At 38.3% G+C, this 20,536-nt stretch overlaps 1 protein-coding gene across 2 annotated transcripts; it reads left to right on the top strand.

The window, feature by feature from the left end:
* On the top strand, nt 1-18,646 carry LOC145912730 (ubiquitin carboxyl-terminal hydrolase 47-like). Of its 2 annotated transcripts, none has more exons than XM_083000303.1 (34): nt 1-103; nt 575-694; nt 1,339-1,557; nt 1,918-2,031; nt 2,684-2,856; nt 3,364-3,506; nt 3,819-3,926; nt 4,053-4,174; nt 4,271-4,383; nt 4,732-4,864; nt 5,024-5,096; nt 5,350-5,615; nt 5,905-6,027; nt 6,126-6,217; nt 7,056-7,111; nt 7,268-7,386; nt 7,528-7,654; nt 8,458-8,580; nt 9,656-9,750; nt 10,048-10,149; nt 10,221-10,340; nt 10,486-10,624; nt 10,779-11,048; nt 11,341-11,523; nt 12,058-12,207; nt 12,571-13,398; nt 13,517-13,638; nt 14,045-14,179; nt 14,676-14,794; nt 15,067-15,199; nt 15,694-15,876; nt 16,455-16,585; nt 16,805-16,917; nt 17,347-18,646. In XM_083000303.1, exons 1-34 carry the CDS (start codon nt 80-82, stop codon nt 17,466-17,468), a joined length of 5,193 nt encoding a protein of 1,730 aa, XP_082856429.1. In that variant the 5' UTR covers nt 1-79; the 3' UTR covers nt 17,469-18,646. The 2 variants fall into 2 exon arrangements, with proteins under 2 accessions (XP_082856429.1, XP_082856428.1); XM_083000302.1 differs by having other exon boundaries at nt 9,653-9,750.
* Nucleotides 18,647-20,536: the final 1,890 nt, after the last annotated feature.

Here is a 20,536-nt window from a genome sequence, read left to right as displayed (position 1 = left end):
AGCAACTGAAAGTAGTGTATGTCAAACATGGTGATGTAATTATGCAAAAAAATAAGTTGGATTAAAGAAGTTGTTTGAGATGGCACTTGTCCCAGCCGAGGAGGTAAGGTTATTTTTGCTTTTGAATGATCGCTCCCTGATAAACCTAGTTGCAATAGAACATAGTACTTGTGCTCATAGGCGTCAATTTAGGGGTGACTGGGGTGACATGTCACCCCTCACAAACAAACAGGGAGGACAACGCATGCATTGTCACCCCTGGATTTTGTTGAAATTAAAAATGACTGTCAGAAAAACCACATATATATATGTTATACTATGCGTTAAGTTAGTTTCAAACGACCTGTATTGTCACATTATCACTGTCACAATCAGGACAAACACGAGTGTCTCGTGGATTGTTATGCAACAAAGTGACACGAAACGAAATTTGCGTTGTTTTCCTATGTTTAGAGCGATACGACTGACGAAATGTTTCTAAAACCTGGAAAAGTCACCCTTAATATTGACCAAAACGTGAAATAATCGACGTCTATGCTTGTGCTTATTTGCATACAATTGTTGTTTTTTTAAGACTACTGTGCTGGAGACTGATGTGGAATGCATCTGTGTGGTAAAAGACGTAGTGAACCCAGAGAATGGCAGATTTTTTCTCAAGATGTCCTTGTCCACTAGTGCCGCCAATTTATACTCAGTATGTCCCAGTTTTGAAGCTAGTTTCAGTGTGCATGCCTGCATGGTTGTCAGTTTTACTGGCCAAGTTTATGTTTCCCAAGTTAATTGACAATATGAAATAGTTTTAAACTTTTATGATGCCCAGTTAATGATTTACAGCATTTACTCAAATAAAAGCTACATGTAAATAATTGTATTTATAGTTTTAGTAATAGCTGGTACGAAACTTAACTTTTTATAATTTGTATAAATGTTATTGTGTTTAATATATGTTTTTGTTGTTTTGGAAAACCAAAACACATGGTCATACGGTATAACATACCAGTCATACCATTGGTATGTACACCAAAAAGTAAACATTAGTTTACCAAGCCCCAACATTTGTTACTTAGAGGGCTGTTTTTTCAGTTGTCAACGTTTGCACCGGTTTATCTTGTAGCACTGTACTAGTTCCTTTGTAGTCGTGACTTACCTTAATATCGAAATATTGAAAGTTTTGGAAAAACATCAGCTGATAGCAAATGGTTGTAGTTAATATTTATATATATAGATAAAGAAACTGTTCTAATTGGCGAATATTCCCATGGAACGGATTGTAATGAACTTTAGGTTGCAATACACTTTTACTGGCAATTAATCAAATCAATTGATGTTTCTGTACAGGAAGTTTGTACAAAAGCAAGATATGTGAGTGGAACTTTTGACCTAATCTTTATCAAAGAAGACACGACTCCTTCTGATGATACAAGTGTCGAGATTGTGATTGATGAAACTTCCACAAGCCAAAACCTTGATTTTTTTCAGTTTAGCGTAGCTCAGAAAAACTTCTTACAAATTCGCCAAAGAGAAGGAGAAGCAATAGAAATTGTACACCCCTCAAAGGCAAGTAAAGTGATTCATTGTGAAAATAAAAAAGGTGGAAAAAATAAAAAGGACGCTGTGGGTATTTTTGTGGGCTAGTATATAATTTGTCCCATGAAAAGCTCTAAAAAAGGTTTAGTAAAAGTTTATTATTCTGTTTGGCTTTTTTTCAAATGTTGCAACTGATTGTTGTTGTACTGTTCAAAGTGTCGTCATTTTATTGACAAAATACTTTTTTCGATTTAGTATATTTGTTGCCACCGTTCAAGAATATTTTCAAACTGATTGCCATTTACAAAGTAAACAAACCATGCCAATAATCGTTATTAACCACAAATATGAATGTATGTGGATACAAAGATAACATTTCAAATATTACAGAACACTGATGCCAGTATTCCACCTCCACCACCCATTTCAAGTATTCCAGAAAATCCTGTCAAAACCAGGGGTCACCACCGAAGAATGGCCTTGTCGTCATTTGAGAAATCTGAGGTAATAAATTTCATAGAAATGTTGTAATGTCTAATCAAGAATCTGTCATCATCTTGTATATATACAAATTTACAAATTGCCTTTTTTTTTCTTCTATTTTGTCACCTGTTAGTTTAGTTGTCTTGTAAAACCTTGTAGTAATAAGGTATATATATTGTTTCATATGAAGTACTTATGTCAGTCTTTGATGTGATGGGCATTTACAATCAACATGATATGATAAAATGCCTTGAGGCAATTCTGATCTGTTGATGGAGGCAATACATGATGTGCGTAGCGGTAAAATTCCTAATCTGTGATTAAGAGACTGACCATGATCTGTAACATGATGTTTTCGAAAATTTAAATATGTGATGCAAAATTGTTGTAAATATTTGTAAAAATATCAGATTCATAAAGATTTGTTGTTTATTTTGCTTCAACTAGCCATAAAATATTATAAATAATCCTGAGTCCTTTGCAAACTAGCCATATAAAGATTTTGTTAAAAAATGTTTAAAATTTACCTATCATTGAACCTGCTGTTTTAATGCTTCTTTTTGTCATCACATGACACAAAAAAATAAGGCATGCAGCCTTATCTAAGCCTTACATAACAGATGGCTTGTAGCTCAGTTTGACTAACACATAACATCTCTTATTGATTACACAGGAGATGGACAAACTTGGCACAGAAGAAACTACATCAACAGACACCAATGAGCTCCAATTGATCACCAACAATATTAGATATGTTGGTCTGGTCAATCAAGCCATGACCTGCTACTTGAACAGCCTTATTCAAACTTTGTACATGACCCCAGAATTTAGGAACACCATGTATAAGTAAGTCAGTGAATTTAGATTGACCTAAATATGATTCACTTGTTTGAGTCGAGGAACCTTTATTCTAAACCAATTCGAGCCAAGTTGAATTTTTGTAACAAAGCTCTACTCACCCACTATAGATACGGTATCGATCGTCAGCCTACCAGGGTGGCTTGGTTCACCGATCTGATGTTGTTTATTGTTTTTTCATCAGCAAAGTTAGAGATTCTATTTTTTTGTGAATTCAACTATTCGAAGCTTCTTGCGATATGTTTGCTTGGGATAAGTGCTGCTGGACATTCCTAGCATATATGCAAAAATTGTGTGCAAATTTTTTTTCTTATTAAGGAACAAATAAATCCAACCATAATACCTCATTTCATTTTTATGAAAAAACATTGTTTCAAAGACAACTTTATAATATAGACATTTTGTGTGAAAAATTTTGCACAGTCTGGGTTGAAGCTGCGTTCTAATCAAACCATAATGGCTCATATGTGAAGTTGTGGTGTTTGTATTCTGCAGGTGGGAGCATGACAAGAAGGATGAAACCAACACCAGCATTCCATATCAGTTACAAAGACTTTTCCTCTTGCTGCAGACAACAAGCAAGCAATCTGTTGAAACAACTGGTCTGACTTGCAGTTTTGGATGGGATAGCAGTGAAGGTATGTTGATAACTTAACTGAATAAATCACTGCCCAGATTGTGATTAATAGAACTCCAAGGCCTGATATGCGTCATTAAACATAACTGCACTAATATTTTTTTTTTGTACTGTAGTATAATAATTACATTATTAGTTGGGTTTGTGAGGCCATTTAAATAAGTATTTCATAATTTTTCAAAACTTAAATATTTCTCATAAACTTTAATTTTGGTTAAATTAAATCTAACTTTTGTGAAAAACAACCAAAACTATATGTCTGTTATTATTTTCAAGTGTTGGTGATTTAGTCACTAATGTTTTATGTGTGCAGCTTGGCAACAACATGACATTCAAGAGCTGTGCAGAGTAATGTTTGATGCCCTGGAAAAGAAATTTGAGGGAACAGATCAGGCTGACCTTATCAAATGTCTTTATGAAGGTAATGTATACTGTGGTGTGTCTTCAGACATAGTCCGTTACACAAAGTTGGTAAAACACTACACAAGGTTCATGACTCCAGTATTTTAATTGTATATCAATGTAATTTGATTGTTTACAAATTAAGGGAATATGAAGGATTATGTGCAATGTTGTGAGTGCAGTCATGAGAGTGCAAGGGACGATACATTCCTCGATGTCCCAATAACCATCAGACCTTTTGGATCGTCCACAAGTTATAAGTCTGTGGTAAGTTTATTATCCAATTATTTACCAACAGTGATTATGATACTGAAGTGTGCTATGACAATAAGGTTTTGTATCTGCCTTCATTTTTTTCCATAGATGGAGGGTCTTAATGCATTCGTGGAACCAGAAACACTTGATGAAAGCAATCAGTATTTCTGTGAAAAATGTGCAAAGAAGTGTGATGCAAAAAAAGGCCTCAAGTTTACAAAGTAAATGGAATATATGAAGTTTGTGTCCGCATAATATGTGTAACACACAGTGCATGTTTTTGTTTGACAAGTTTTGGTTATTCATGTGTCTCTGCACCTCAAGAGTTTAAACACAAACTAGTCATTAGCTTTTTGTATATTGATAACTAGTAATGTGTCATTAGATACTTTTATTATGTATGTTTTGAGTGGTTGGTTAATTCATGATATGTTGGGCTATAAAAATTGGGATTTTAAACTGCAGTGTCGCGTTTTTGTTCTCTCTTAAATTCTTGATTTTCTTTTGAAAGAAATAGTCGCTCTATTGCTGCCTGTCGGTGGAGCATTTATTTACAACCAACTTTGTAGGTTTCCCTATCTCCTGACCTTGCAGTTGAAAAGATTTGATTTCGACTATCAGACCATGCACCGAATTAAACTGAATGACAGAATGTGGTTCCCAGAGATTCTCAATCTAAATTCATTTATTGCGAAAGACCAGGTAAACTATTCTTCTCTGGTGTATATTGATTTCTTTGGCACCTTTTGGCCATGATCTTATGTCTGTTGTTACAAATGAGTGTGAGTCAAAAACAGTGTTTGTTTTACATATTGATCGATTTGGACCTTAACGTTACTGGGTTTTGTTGCTATTTTATAGAAATCTGAACCTGCAAGTGAAGATGACCCAATAAATGCTGTAACTGAAAATCCTAAATTGGAAAATCAGATTGGTAAGTAATGAACATCAACACAACTGAACAACATCCTTTTAACTTTCAGTTTACTTGCCAATTGTGGTTAAGACATGAATGCCTGAACCAACGTAATAGTCCTTACTTCTTTTTTTTGCATTATGATTGTTTCAAATTTGCGTTATGATTAGAAAACAAATACCAATAAATAATAGTCATTTGGAATGTGGCATAAAGAATTTTTGGCAAACATATTGAATGGCATGATGTGCTAAATTAGTTTTTTTTATAGAAGTGCAAGATGAGGACTCGAGCAGTCATGATAGCGGGCACGACATCGACCAAAGTTCTGTTCCCAGTGGAGGAGCTGGTGTATCTGCTCGGGATGGTGGCAGTGGTGATGCAAGGAACAGCAGTGAGGAAGAAGAGGAGGCAAGCAGTGTGGATGAAGGTATTGACATAGAATCACAGAAGTCCTCTTCTTCCGCTTGTCGCAAGCATCGGACAAGCTCCAGTTGGTGGGTTAATGATCAGGAACAGATCCAAGAATTCATGCAGGTAAGAAAAACTCTTGTTATGCTTCATGTCTTAAATTTCAAGCTAATGAATTTTTGGGAACTACAGGTTTTGTTACAGACAGAATCATTAATTCAACTCATGCAAGCATGATTTCACTTTTATATGCATGCAATCGCTATTGAATAGCAGTCTTTTTAGAATTTTGTCACTGATCCATTTGTAATTGACTTTGATTCTGTATTTTTTTCCTGGTTTACTCTTTATTCTCAGGGAATTACTCTTTATTCTAAGCTGTTATCAATTTCATTGAGTTTTCTTTTTATAACAGGACGGACCTTTCGTGTATGAACTCTTTTCAATCATGGTGCATTCGGGTAGTGCTGCAGGCGGTCACTATTATGCCTACATTAAATCTTTCGAAAATGGTCGCTGGTACAGCTTCAACGATCAGGTATGAAATTCAATGTTATCACGAACATCTTGCACAAACAGTCAAATACTTCAGTTACTTTATTTAATTTGTGCTAATGTTGTTTATGCTCCTTACAGATAGTTTCACCTGTGACTCAGACTGAGATAGAAAAAACTTTTGGGGGATCCCCCTATCCAAGTTCCTCCACTTACTATTCGTCTTTTTCAAGGTAAAAACTTTCTTGTGATGCAAAACTCAGCTGGTTAATCATTGGTACAGTAAATCATTGAAGTTGGTTTAACTGCTTGGCCACACAATTCCTGCATCCCACTGGTTTCATCCGATACAAATAACATACCTTTGTCTGGTGGCATGTCTCAAATTGCAGAAGTCATTGATGTAGTAGTTTCAGACTGCTGTGGGACTTCCCAAAATGTTTAGAGAAGTAGTTGGCAATTATTTAAGTGTTCCTTTCCTGGAATACATCAGTTGATTCGTCAATTTGCAAGGAGAAAAGCGTGCAGACTTAATTACATTTGTATGAAATTCGACTTGGCGTTCGTTTATAGCTTCCAAATACGTGTACGTCGCTGCATTGGACTGGTGGTCACCAGAAAGCTTGCTGTAACTTTGAGTTGAAGTTGTTTGTCAGGTCATGCACTGTTGCTGCTGTAAACTGTATCGGACTGTACGGTCGAACCCGAAGCATATTTCAGGCGACCAGACAAAGACTTTCGCTATGTGGTTACTAGACTTACTAGGTGCAACCATGGAATAAAACAAGTTGGACTAGCCAAGCAAAAGCTAAACGATTAGTGCCGTCAGGCCCCATGTCACAATAAATTAAATGTTTACATAAGAATGCCAATATTATCATCAGACCCGAAAGACGAGAGAAATATAAAATCAGATGAAATCAGCAAACAAAAACGTTTGTTTCCTATGTTGGGTTGCACAAGCTACCGATCGACTCCATGATTCCGTCCAATTGTTGATATTGATCTGATAATGTACTTTCATGCTGACGTATGGGCAAAATTATAGCAAGCTTAAATTTTGTTTTTTAGTTCAACCAATGCCTACATGCTGATGTACAGGAAGATTGATCCAGCTATGAATTCAGGTAAACTGTTTTTTTAATGCCTATATATATGTTTTTAGCGTGTATTAAAAGTTTGCCAAACCTGGTTAGTGGTTTTGCATTAGATATAATATACAAATATTATGCCACTTCACTTGAAGTTGCTCACTGGAGTCGAACACTTTTCTCCTTTTTTAGAATTCATGCCGACCGACTCCTTGCCTGAACACATAAAACTCCTGATGAAGCGCGAGGAACAGGAGGAAAGAAACAGAAGGATGCGTCTTGAACACGAGAAAAATATGTGTGCCATAAGAGTATGTGACTTATTATTCCTACTCATAAACCCATGGATGTTTTGTTACTGGGCCTGAAAGCAGGCTTCAACGTCGCGAGTGCCCAATGTTTTGCAACGGTTAATTATACCGACGACTAAGCGATTTTTTATATCCTTTCAGCTCTTTTGTCGTCATCATTCCCTTTTCAAATGTCAAATTCAATCCATCGTGGAAGAGAGTTTCGAGTTCCACAAGGAAACCACCCTCCCTGATGCCATGCAACAAGCTCACACTGTCCTCAAACTAGGTTGGTGATTTTATGAGACTGGGCAACCATTTCAGCTCGCGGGCCAGATATTACCAAAACTTTGACGGTTTAACCAATGCATAAGGGTGAATGTGGAAAAAGATTGTTTACACTACAGTTAATAAACAAACCTTTATACAATAATTACCATTTAAATACCAAAATCAAATACCATTTAAATACCAATAAAATTACATTAAACTGCTTTAAACAACTTTTTGGGTGACAAAAATTTATGCCGACCCCGGCAGACCGCACTTTGCCCATGTCTGTTTTACAATAGACGCTTTGTGCATTAATAGTTTAAAAACTAAAACAGGGCGCACGACGCAGGACACGTTTGCCAAATTTGGTTCGCCACCCGTCGCAAAATGCCACAATTATGACGTTCAGAGGAATGCACCCGATCGGTGTTTTGGAAGTTTTTCAAAATGCTTTTTCAAGTAATTAAGCGTAAAAGCACACAAAAAATCACAACTTATTGGGGAAAAATGTGTTTTTGTTACAGAATGATCAAGAAAAAGGCAAAATATAAAATTACAAATCTCTGATTAAGTTTTAATCCGCTTAACATTTACTCGTGTTTGCGTTTAATATGACGCAATAAAACCATTCCCAATTTAACTCTAAGTCATTGACGTAATCTTACAAGACCTCATAGGCTAAATAGGTTTATTGTAGATTTGTTTAGTGTTCATTTTTTAACTATTATTCCGACCACAATTGTGTGTTGTATTCTGTTTGGCCCCTTGATTCCAAAACCTATTTCACACCGTCCACTACAGTATATCTTCTGTCCCTAGACCCAAGTGTGGTCCCAGTGGAAAGATGCCGTCTTGTCAAGTACGATCATATCAACGATGTTCTCGATCGATCCTTTGACGTAGACTACGAACGGGCTGACGTCACACTCAGCGAACTTGTCGGTGAGCAGTCAAAGTTTATTCCCTAATTCACAGCCCGAGGCATTGTACAAGGAAGGCTCTGTTTCGGCGCGCTGTGGTTTTGGTTTCGTTGTATGAAATTCAGTGTTTTCGCTTCTCGCGATGCTAATTCCCGAATTGGATTTGGCGGAACACGTTTTATTGGTTGTGTCGTAAAGATCACTGTTAATGTCGACAGTTTGGAACAAATTCGCGATCAGCTTTGACGTCACTGTACTGGTGTCAAAAACGGTTAAAAATATTTTACTATGGTTTAATGTTGAGGTTGTCCACCTTTGTAACACCGGTTTATGCAATGTTTTTGCGACAAAGTTGTTTATACTTATCATGCCCTGTCCAACATACGTGTATTAAGTGCGTGAGTAAAAAAAGTCCATATATCAAAAATGCGGAGAGCCCAGGTTTTAGAGAAGATAGTAAGTTTTTTAAAAGTGCCAATGAATGTTTCCCCCAATGATATTCTTTTTTCCACTGAAAATTTTCGGCCATTTGTCCGACTTCGTTTATCACCAATGCTTGCCAATGAATAATTTACATCCAACGAATTAGCACCGCGTTAAGTAGATCAAAAGCAGTGTGTGGCTCAAAAACATGCGAAATTTCTTATATCGTGTGTCTTGCTTGCTTGTTTGTTTGTGTTCATTTTATAGAATTTCGGAACACGTGATTGATTTGAAGATTCCGGTAAATCTATTTGCTTTCTAAAATTGCAACACACGTATACCCCGTATAGATAATTGATACCAGTCGATGTTAAAATTGCTCGGAATTCAGCCGACTGTTTGCATTGTAAATGCAGCATTTTTTTTATTTCGTGTCCAGTGCTTTTATCTGTCGCATGTTGCTGCTATAAGAGTCCCAAAACATAAAAAATCACGGCTTTTATTTTGATTGAAAAGGGAAAAAAACATGACTACATCGTTTTTCAAAGTGCTTTACACTGTGCGACATGTGTCAAAGTGCCTTCTGTGCCACATGTCATAAGTGCCACAGTTATCAATGTGTCATGTGCCACATGTTTCAGAACAGCTTTATTAAACATTTTCTTGGATAGGAGGAGTTCGAACGGCTTATTTATTCGACCTCCTGCTGGAGACGAGGGAGATCGGTCAACAGTTCGAAAGATACGAGTCTGGCGGTGTTACTGTAAAGGTAACTTTTATTTTTTAATGTGGCCATACCAGACTATTGATTAGCCTTGCCGCATGTCTGTATATTAGTGTCGCACAAGAACACTTCAAAACCGCATGGCCAATCGATGTCAAATTTAATTTCTGGCCTTTGGGTCAATATAACAATATAAGTAGTTTTTCCACAAGCTATAAAGACACAAAATTCATAACTATCTTTTATAATACATTCCCGCTAACGTGCCACAGATCTTAACGTAAAACAAAGATAACTTTTGTCCTGCATTTGATAGTTTGTTAATGCTCTGTTCCCTTACAGGTGTATGTAGCAAACCGCGAGGGCATGACCTTCTATGATCCTTTCATCATAAGAGCCGCCGAAAAACATACGGTCATGAACTTAAAGAGCATGATCGCCCAGGTTGGTGATTTGCATAAACCGGTATTCGCCGGTTCTGTCCGCTTTTACGTACTGGTTCGTTTTATGTGCAGCGTATGCATTGCTCTCCACACCACCTGCTGGTGGCGTACGAGAAATACAGTGGCGAATGTCATTTGATGCAACTTGAAACTCGAACTCTAAAGTCTGAAGGGTTCTACAGAAGCGCCAAGGTTTGTTGTCGTTTTCAGGTCTACGTCGAATTACTCGCATGTTTTCATATGTGGTTGTCCTACGAATAGATGCAAAAGAATGGAAAACAATTATTTGTCACCATTTTGAATCTACGATATGCACGATCATTTTATTTACGCGTAGGTTTTTGTTGATGAGATGAATGGACAGGAAAAGCAATTGGCCGCCGACTCCCATCCAATTACCTTGGAAGACACGGATTTATTTCAAATCATCGACAGAATGGCGAACATGATCACCATAAACGTCGCTCTTCCACCTGGTAGGAAATACCTCCACAGTTCTAACACATAGCGGGCGACTAGAAGCCTATAGCAGTATTTTGTCATTTTGTCTGTGATTGGGTGCCTCTAGTTCATTTGATACTTCAGCATTAATGAAATGAAATGTTCACACTTGAATCATACCTTTTATAGAAGTCACTGACGAAGCTGAAAGCATTAACGAGCAACCTGACGGTGACCACGCAAGCGTGACAGACACGCATGGCAAGCTAGAAGAGACTGACGTCGCGCGCTCGCGCTCCTCCAGTGACGAGGGTGTTGCATCGCTAGAGGGCAGCAGCGGAAACAGGTTAAGCAGTTCTCCTGAAAGGGCAGAAGGTGATGAAGTGTTGCCGGAAAATACCGTGGAAGATCCTATTTGGGTTGATGAGGCCAACTTTGATGCGGCTGATGGGGAACGAGGTAACTATGGACTGGCCAAAGTTTTTTGGCAATAGCAAGGTGTTTGTTTTGATATATATACGCATCGTCAGTAGAGGTGATTTTAGGTTCGTTTCTACCCTGTATAAGAAGCATCATATTATTTCCACCAATGTTAAAAGGCTTGATTTTTCGAAGCTTGATTTTTGCAACATTTACAGTTGTTACCGCTCAGCCCTGAAGTGTCACTGAAAGTTTGTTGTTGAATATTTAAAAGTGTCCTGAATTTGTTACCTTTCGCAAATTATTATTCCCAGTTGTTCACATATTACAGGTATATCAAAGGCACCGGGTGAAATTGAGAGTTTTTGGCGAACCCCTGAGTTCACATGCACTGAAGATGATTCTGTCGAACCGTATGTTGGTGAGAGGCGACGCAACAACAGCTACGACAACGACGGGCCTTTGGGTCTTTATGGCAGCGATTTTCCAGGAAAGTTGCAGCAACGACTTGAGGGTTAGTCCAGTTGTTCCTCTATATGTTGTAGCCCAAACTCCTTTGTATGTTGGTGGCATCTTTTCCCATCTCGTTTACACTCTGTTGTTATTTGCGTGATGCTGTGATGTGTGATAACAAATGATGCCGGACCGTTTGCGTCGAAAAACGATGTAACCAAAGGATTACGACAACAAAAATTCGGCGTAAATCCTTTGGTTGGCATATTTTCGACCCCTATTTATTAGTTGTTACTAATTTTTTATATTTTTTAAAAACGTTTTCTGCGGGGTCCTAATATCAATTCGGCCTGAAATCCCCATAATTATGTTTTGCGCGATCAACAGTTCTCGATTTTCAATAATTCGGATTACACTTTAATGAAAATTATGTTTTTGATATTAAATTATACCTCAAAAAACTCTTCTGGCAAAAGTCTGTTTATCACGCTCGAAATTTCAGTCGTCGGGATATTTGGGTTTAACAAAATGTTTTTGCTACAAGAGCTTTTTGAGTTTTTTTTGCCACTTTAAAATGAAACGTCTCTCCACACAGGTTACGTATGGGGTACTTCCCCCACAAGTTCGTTGCGGTGCGAAGACGGTACGTCATCACATTCAGGTCCAGGATCAATCGGCGGAGATTCCGATGATGATTTGACACGAAACGCCCCAACCTCGTTTGGCGAGGATTTGGAAAACCAAGGTTTAAATCGCTTATGTAATATTAACCCACTCACTTAGTGTCGCTCGCTCTGTAATTCGACCTTGGTGTATTTGAAAGACAAGCAGATAAACTCAATCAATTATTTAGCAAGTTGTGAATGTGTTTTTGCGTCCAGTTTTTCTATAAATGATTCAAACAGAGATCACATAACATTCCTCATACACCCATGTAGGTGTTTATCTCATTATAGGGGAAATATATTCTCCTCCACTAAAGCCTCACGAGAAACGTGGAATGTTGTAACACATCTATACACCCTGTTAGCGTTCAGTCAGTCAAATACAACCTATACTCCCAAATCATCCAACCTAATGCTTTAAAACTGTCATTTTTGTAACACAGCATCCCAGCCTAGTGAAGGCAGCAGTCTGAGCACATCTTGTTCGACGCTGGATAGCACTGATACCCTTTGTAATACAAGCGAACAGTCCGCAACCCCAACCACGCTCACAACAGCGAAAGGCGCCCCCAGTTTGGATAAGCAACTTCCACACTCGTATCTCTACAACAGTAGCGACGATCTACGCACCAACAAGAATCCTGATGCAGGGAAAATCGGCCCGACCAAACGTTATCCTGGTCACGCTGTGCAATGTACGAACACCGCGACTACAGCGGATTACAGTAAAGCCTTACAATACGCCGATGCAGGCGAAAGTGGCGAGCGCAAAGGCGCGGGAGACGCTGGCGATTCCGCTTCCAAGAAACCTACAATCGGTTGCCTGAAAGGACAAATCGTGACTACTGAGCCAGGTAAAAACGTGGCTTGGGTGGATGAAGTGGACCAGAGTGATATTCCGCATTGCTCGTCTGCCACCCGATCGTGCAATACTTGTGTGTACAACACAATAACCGATGCTGCGTACCCTCCAAAAGCACCTGAGATTTTCCCTCAGGACACAGGCATGATTAAGCCGATATTCCCGCACAGCGAAGACGTCGAAGAGGAACCAGCAGAAACTTTGACCGAACCTGGAACTTCGGACAGTGTGTGGTCTCGTAAAGACGGCAACAGACAGAGGACTGTGTCCAATTCCTCGGTGGCATCGGACAGCTGGGGATTATGGGCTGAAATCGGGAAAAAGAATTATTATTTTAAGGTCGTGGCCACGTCGCAATCCAAGGCCCCCAAAGGCGCTGGTTGGGGTGAGGAGACGGCCCCTTGCAAAGGTACTGGTACGGAGTGTGGCTTATATGTTTTGATGGCATTTTTTCCTTATCTTTGATATTTGTATCCGGACTTACCACAGAGTTACTAAGTTTACACTTACTTTCCACTATATTTTAGTCTTGACTTTGGAGATCGACAAACGGATGCCGTTACTTGCTCTGAAGCGACACCTAACGCATATGGTAAAGACCCCGACTCGCCGCTTTTGTATTTACAAACAATACGCCAGCGGTCAAGAGGTCAGTAACTATTTGTGCACCCTTTTCTGATTTCCAAACGCAACAGTTGGACTGATAATTACTTATAATCACAGTCAATCAGTTTAAACTGATGATGGCATAAGTTTTTACCGAAACGTCTTCTTTTAAACATGACAGTGTTAATAGCAATATGGACCAGTCTTTTTATACTCAGAATTATGAGAAAACCCGTAAGTTGTGTTCCTACAGTCAATTTGACTATTAATATTTGAGAATTTTGTAATTAAAATGTAACTGACTGCTGAAATCTGTTTTGTTGCGTTAACTGTATGTTTATTTATTACTTATTGTAACAGATTAACTCTGTCTAAAAATGCCAAACAATATTAATACTGTTGTTGGTATCAATCTTATAAGGTCCTGATTTGATATGGCGACTCTTTAGGTGGAAATGTGTGCCCCCACCGACGACTTCAAACTAGTTACGGATGGAACGCAGTTCAATGTACGGTTTGGACGAGCTTTGCGTAAGGACGAATATCGGTGCAGTCTCTTTCTGCTTGAACTTGACGAAGAAGAGGTGTGTGTTCGTTAAACTGGGTCCCGGACCCTTAGCGTAGTGGGATCGAGTATGCCAAGGTTGCCCTTGTTTGACTGTTTGTAATTCTGTTTAGGTTTTGCGAAAGTCTTAGTGTGGTGATCAAATATCCTTTAAATTTGTCAAAAATGAATGTAATTTGGGGATCAAGTCAGAGTCGCACCCTTATAAAAATATTTAGCACGTCATTGTAATATATTTATTGGCCGAATCTGCACTTCTTCCGATAAAAGACAGCAGAATGAAAAATCGTGTCAATGTATCGTTCTTAGTTTTTAATACTGGCTACTCAAACAACGCATGTTTTTCGTCTTCAGGCTTAAGGTTTTGCGATTAACACATTATAATAACAAAAAACTTGTTTTTTGCTGTTGTATGGGTCGTTCAATATACCCGAAGCTCTTTAAGTTCTGGTCAACAGATATCTGTAACAACCCGTTATGTTTATGCTTGTTATGTACGTAACTTATTTACACAGACCGCCAAACCTCTAATGAATTGGGTTGTGCAACGCGACCTGTCGATAGAGGACGCTCGCAAGCAGTTGTGTAACGATCTCGCCGAGCAATGTGACATCCGACAATCTGACCCAGAACGGTAATTTGTGCATTTGTTTGCCGCTTTTGGTTTCCGTAAATCAAAGTCACGAATTTATTCGATTCGAATGTCGCTAAATTCAAATCCAATCCGCGCGTTGATTTTAGCGGAAAAGATTTTTAAAGAAAAACATTTTTCGATATTATTGAATTCTGACATTATAGGATTAAAAATTCCATTACCACATAATTTCAAAATTTTTGAACTTTGCTGTCCAACCCTTGCTAGCGCCTTAAGCGTGTTTTGTCGCAACGCTAATATCCGGTTCGCAGGATTCGGATTCGCAAGAAGTCATGGCGAAGTCCTGGTCAAGTTTTCCTCTCAGACGATCGTTTCGGTCCAGACATCAGCTTGTACGGATCACTCGAGTTTTTCGTTGAGTTTCTGCCAGGACCCGAACCAAAGGTACCCAATCCCTGTTCGTTGAGTGTGTTATGGTCGCGTAACAACTTATGCTAACCGCAAGTTCAGTTACTTAAATTCATCAGTGGCATAGTTGCTGATTAATGCCCAAATTACGTAGCAAAGGCCTGAAGCAGTGCTTCCGAACCTTTTTCAGTTCGCGAGCCCCTTTTGATGCAAGTTTTATTGTGCGACCCACAATAAGATATAACCAAACGAATGGAAAATAATTTAATGAGAAAAGAAACACTATTAATACACAAATTTTTACTATTAATGCAAAACTTGAGCTTGCATATTGGACATTATCAGATCAAGTTTAGAAATGCTTCGCGACCCACTTGTTGGGAAGCAAAGGCCTAGCATAGTACTTTTTTGTCTTTCAATGGAAATCATGCACTGTATGTTAAAAATAATGTTGCTGTGCACATGAAAAAGTATATTCTGTGCACGTCAAACACACAAGATGTTGGGAATAACCCTTACAACCGTCACAGACCGACAGATCACAAGTGGTTCTACTGTGTCGTCGATGGAGACCCTCCCTGCTGCGTTTCGACGACTTTCACGAAGTAATTCTCACCGACGAATCAACTTACGTGGGATACACAGCTGATCACGTGAGAGAGAAACTGGCTCAATGCACTGATATCGAGAAGGACAACATACAAGTTGCCAAGGTATGATTTGCCTCCACCTAATTTCGATACTACTGGTTTGATTGTCAAGTTGATTACCACATGTTGCAATGTACAAAAATGTTGAAAACGTTATGTTGCTTAAAACGTTTTCATTTTTTTAATTTGGTTTATACGATTGTTTGCATTGATAAAAGGGTTTGTTGTACTGAACAATATGCTCGCTCTCTAGACCACTAACACTACATCGTAAACATTTACACAAAAAAGTTGCTTTTGTAAAGGGCAGTGCCTTTCGCTGTGTTAAGTGTAAATTAGTGTACTTTGCTATAATTTCGCTGTCCCTGGTGTAACGGATCGAAGTATATACGAGGTAACAAGCGTTACTTCATGTTATTAATGGAAGTTTGGGAACAAATACTGTTTTGTGCTTTAGGAACCAGTGCGTTTTGTTGTGCTTGTCCCACAATAGAGCGTTGGTATTGCAAAACTACAAGTTTCGTTGATAAAAATTGCGCGAAAAATTTAAACATTAATGCTTGTTATTTCACATCGTTTCATACTAACTGACATCCGTGTAACACAAAATTTTCCTTTATGACCGAAATGGTGTTGCTTAGGGCCGAGGAATGTTTCCCTTTCGTATCAGCGTGCTGGACGCCCACAAGGACCTCGATTGGGTTCCGACAGAACGCAAGCCATACACCTACTCAATGCACTTAACTGAGGATGGTACTGTTGTCTTTTACAGGTATTGAATATTGAACAAACGTACTTCAGTCTAGATCAGTGGTTTCTCCATTTTTTGAAAAACAGTTATTGTGATTAGAGTAAAAAAAAACGTTTGAAGCGCCAGGATTGTCTGCACAGAAAATTAGGAAACGTGGGGAATTTGAAGGGCTGCATTAAACAATCCCTATGTACAGCCTCTTGGTTTTACTTTTTGTGTTCCAACATTCACGTTTTCAAGGGACAAAACGGAGGAACTGAAAACTTGTAGCGATGATGAAATCAAACAAATTCAAACCGAAGAAATGAAGTCAGATTCAACCATCAGCAGTTGTTCCAACAAGCGAAACACAAGTATGAAAAAACAATCTTTGTCGTAAAGTTTTTGTGTGTGCCCAGTCCAATCAGCTTTATTCATTTGATATTTTGCATAATACGATAACCAGCATAAAAGTGGTTTGTGAAAGAATGAGGTTTCAGTCCAAAAACTTTCTTCGTTACACAACGCCGGGCTGGCCATCACAACATATTATTTTGCATGCATTGCTAAATCTATTTGACACTGACGTTGCTTTTGGACTGAAACTAGACACTGACGTTGTTTTTTATCGAAATATATTTGTGTTATACGAAAGCCAACAGATTTTAACCTTGGAAATACATGTTTTTAGAAATGTGGTCAAGAAAACGGTGAAAATCGTTATGATCATTTCCGGAATCGTTTTACAGAAATTAACTAAATTAGTATACAAAAAGATTGTGTCAAGCATCATTTTGTTTCAGACAACTCAGCTTCTCCAACCCGCCCCATTTCTTACCGCCGGGAGAGGGCGCTGAAGATCTATACAGTGGACACAGCGCCCTCAGCGGCATCGAAAAATCGCGAACTGACGACAGAGTTGTGAGCACGGAGCAGACCAAGAGTAGTCACCCAAAGCCAAGCCCACGTTTTGGTGCAAGTTCTAAGACACCGCCCAAGCCGTCCACCGCCGTTCAGTAACTAAGCGCTAATATTCCACTGTTATGGTTTTGAAATCGAGGCCTCAAGGTACTTGTAAGGATTTTTGAACTGTTTATGTAACATGCAAGTGGGGTTTTAAAACCCCTAACGAACGCATAAGCTTGTCGCGCGACCTCGAATACCAAGTTGTTCATCTCTGTATTTACTCCCCGTTGTTTGTGGAAATTCGCCTGTGAAAAAAACCATTTACTGGTTTCGCCGATGGACTGTAGAAAAGTTGCTTATTCGCTTATTTCTCTGTCCCTGGTGTAACGGATCAAAGTGTACGTAGCAACAAGCCTTACTTTGTGTTGTTCATGGAAGTTTGGGAACAAAGAACAATTTCACCCCAAAAAATGTGCTGAAATGGCCACAAGCTGAAACCTCTCAAAGATGAATGTGAACATGTTCGAGTAAGTAACTAAAAATCTAAAATTCATGTGTAAAACTTTCAGAACGTGGATTGTTAGACCTCTGTACTCTCGTGTAATATTAAATGGATTGTGGTTGTCTGTGCATCAACTTCCTGCTCATTCTGTCGCTTCGTGCCTTTTTGCTTCTTCCTTGCTCTTTCGCTAAATCTCCACTCCACTTATCGTCACTTTTCAGCATTGTTGCCACTTTTTCGATTATACAAACAACCAGACGAAACCGGTTGTAACCAGTTCTAACCAGTTGTGGAGTGTAAGTCGTCTTACGTTGCTTTTTATCGGTATTTTTTTTTGTCACAGATTAAAATCCAAGCCTAAATTCCGCAGCAAAAAGCCTCTGAAAGCTGTGTTCGTTGCACTGTTTTGCTTAAAGAATGAACGTTAATGGTTTACACGTCGCGTTTCTTTTTTGTTTTATAAGTGCCATTACGGCAATTAGATTGTCCTATTTATTAATTCCTACAACATGTCACTAACATTAAGCCATCTAATGCAGTTAAGGGCCGACTATATGTATGACCGAACAGAACATATGCCAACTTATTGATTACAAACGCATTCGAATTGTCATTGTTGCGTTTCACGTTTGTTGGTTACTTCGCTATTTTTTTCCCGGCGCCCAAGGACAATAAATGTTTGTGAAAAATTGTGCTTTTCCTTTGTTTTATCTTTGACAGTTGCTCTTTGTCCACATACTATATCTGCACGATATTTAACAGGGCCTCACAAGTAAAGTTGGGTTATTTTGTGTAATTGCTTATATTTGCTACGATGATGTTAAAACAACAACATTCGAAATTACATCCGTTTTTTTACAGCTCTTAAAAAACTGAACTGAAATTCTAGTAAACGGAAACGGCATGCAATAGTAGTGCTCGCTGTTTTGTATCTGTCGTGTGTATATAGTAGCAACAGTCGAACTCAAATGTTTAGTTTCTTATAAAAGTTTTAGAGAATATAAGATGGTAGCAGTATGTTCCAATTAAAGATGATTTTTGAAAGGGTTGTTTTATTTATCCAATAACCAATACGGTCTTGATGTAAAAAAATCTGATATATAACATATTTAGTTTAAATTTTGTGTAGGGCCTCGTTTCTATCTTGTCGTATAATACGCCGCAGTTTTTGTAGTTCTTTGCGGGTCTCAGTTTGTTTAATATGGGGAAGGCATCCTTTTTCAAAAGTCGAACGTCACCTCTGTTCCTTATTGTTTTCTTTTTTGTGGTTATTTTAAAATTATGTAACATGTAAATAGTTTAGACTACTATTTCTGTTTTTCCTCTCAAAAAACTGCCCTTTTTGAATAGAGGCTGAGCACATCTCGCTAAGTTTAGGGAGCTCGCTATTGACGCAAAACCTCGCTAACGCAACTTTTGGTATGACGAGCCGCGTTCTCGCTAAACAATTCTCGTTAAGTTCCTCGCTAACTAACAAGGATCTCAGACCACTCGCTAAACTCATTTTTGTCGAAAAACTGTGTAACGGCAGCATATTTTGCAATTATTTGTCATAAAAATAGGCCAAAATTTACCAAGTATTCATGGGATATGTTATACTTGGTGGCAATAGTTTAATTTTGCTTGCCTATACATTTGCAATATCAGTATGTTTTAATATTTTTTTCGAAGATTTGCAAATGCTATAAAATAAAAGATATACTATTCTAATATAGCTTCATAAGAAACGACACAAAACCGCATTTATTCGTCGAAATGATTCCAATCGTTTGAATTTCGAAACGATCAAAAATCGGCCATTCATCAAAATGCCCAACACAACCAAGGGAGTTGCTGTTGTCAAAGCAGCAGTTTTTTTGCTGTTGCAATAATACTCAGTGTTGTGCGATCACAGAACTACACCATTCGAGAATATATTAGTGTCAATTTTGCATGGGTTGTTTTCGTAACCTCGTAAATACAATATAGCGAGTTGTAAATTCTCAAGTGACCCTGACATAACTTGCATATTTTTCCGGCCGAACGAAAGGGCGAAACATTTTGACAATATTGATAGGTAGACTATGGGTATTTTAACACCCATAGTAAGTTTTCGGCTTGTAAATGATTTTAATAACTTGCAAAGTAGGTGTGGTAGAATTGTGATTTAATTAAAATTTTACAACAATTAAAATGAGATTGATCAGTACAATGTTAATTAACATGCCTCAAGGCATTTCCTCAACTGTTAAGCCTAAAACTAATACACCAATTTGATTTGAGATTTCGGTCGCATATTATCGTAAACTTACCTAAATAATGAAAACGAACAAAAAATGTGGGGCAAATTCAAGATTCTATACCGCATATGCGCAAGTTATGGCAAATTACGCAACTCGTATTCAGAAACATAGTATTTAGGGCGACGCAAAGGTCCCTTTCTCCTGAAAAGTGACGCAGTCTCTCGTTTTCGTTGCACGCTTGTACGAGGTCCTAACGAGATGTGCTCGGCATAACATTTTCTGTACCGAGTTCCTCGCTCGTAAACACCTCGCTAAATTCAGTTTTAGCGACTTCGGTAGTTTAACGAACGAAGAACTTCTCAT

This window comes from Ascidia mentula, chromosome 8, assembly GCF_947561715.1.
Source record: "Ascidia mentula chromosome 8, kaAscMent1.1, whole genome shotgun sequence".
In the NCBI taxonomy this organism is placed as follows: Eukaryota; Metazoa; Chordata; class Ascidiacea; order Phlebobranchia; family Ascidiidae; genus Ascidia; species Ascidia mentula.
The sequence above is the reverse complement of the archived record's forward strand: the minus strand, read 5'-3'. Positions and strand labels throughout refer to the sequence as shown.

Bases quoted from the DNA above. Each gene is read 5' to 3' on its own strand.
- LOC145912730 (XM_083000302.1), top strand. From the start codon at position 80: ATGGCACTTGTCCCAGCCGAGGAG. The intron at 2,032-2,683 runs GTAATAAATTTC...TTGATTACACAG, and splicing joins CGTCATTTGAGAAATCTGAG to GAGATGGACAAACTTGGCAC. The intron at 3,927-4,052 runs GTAATGTATACT...TTACAAATTAAG, and splicing joins TATCAAATGTCTTTATGAAG to GGAATATGAAGGATTATGTG.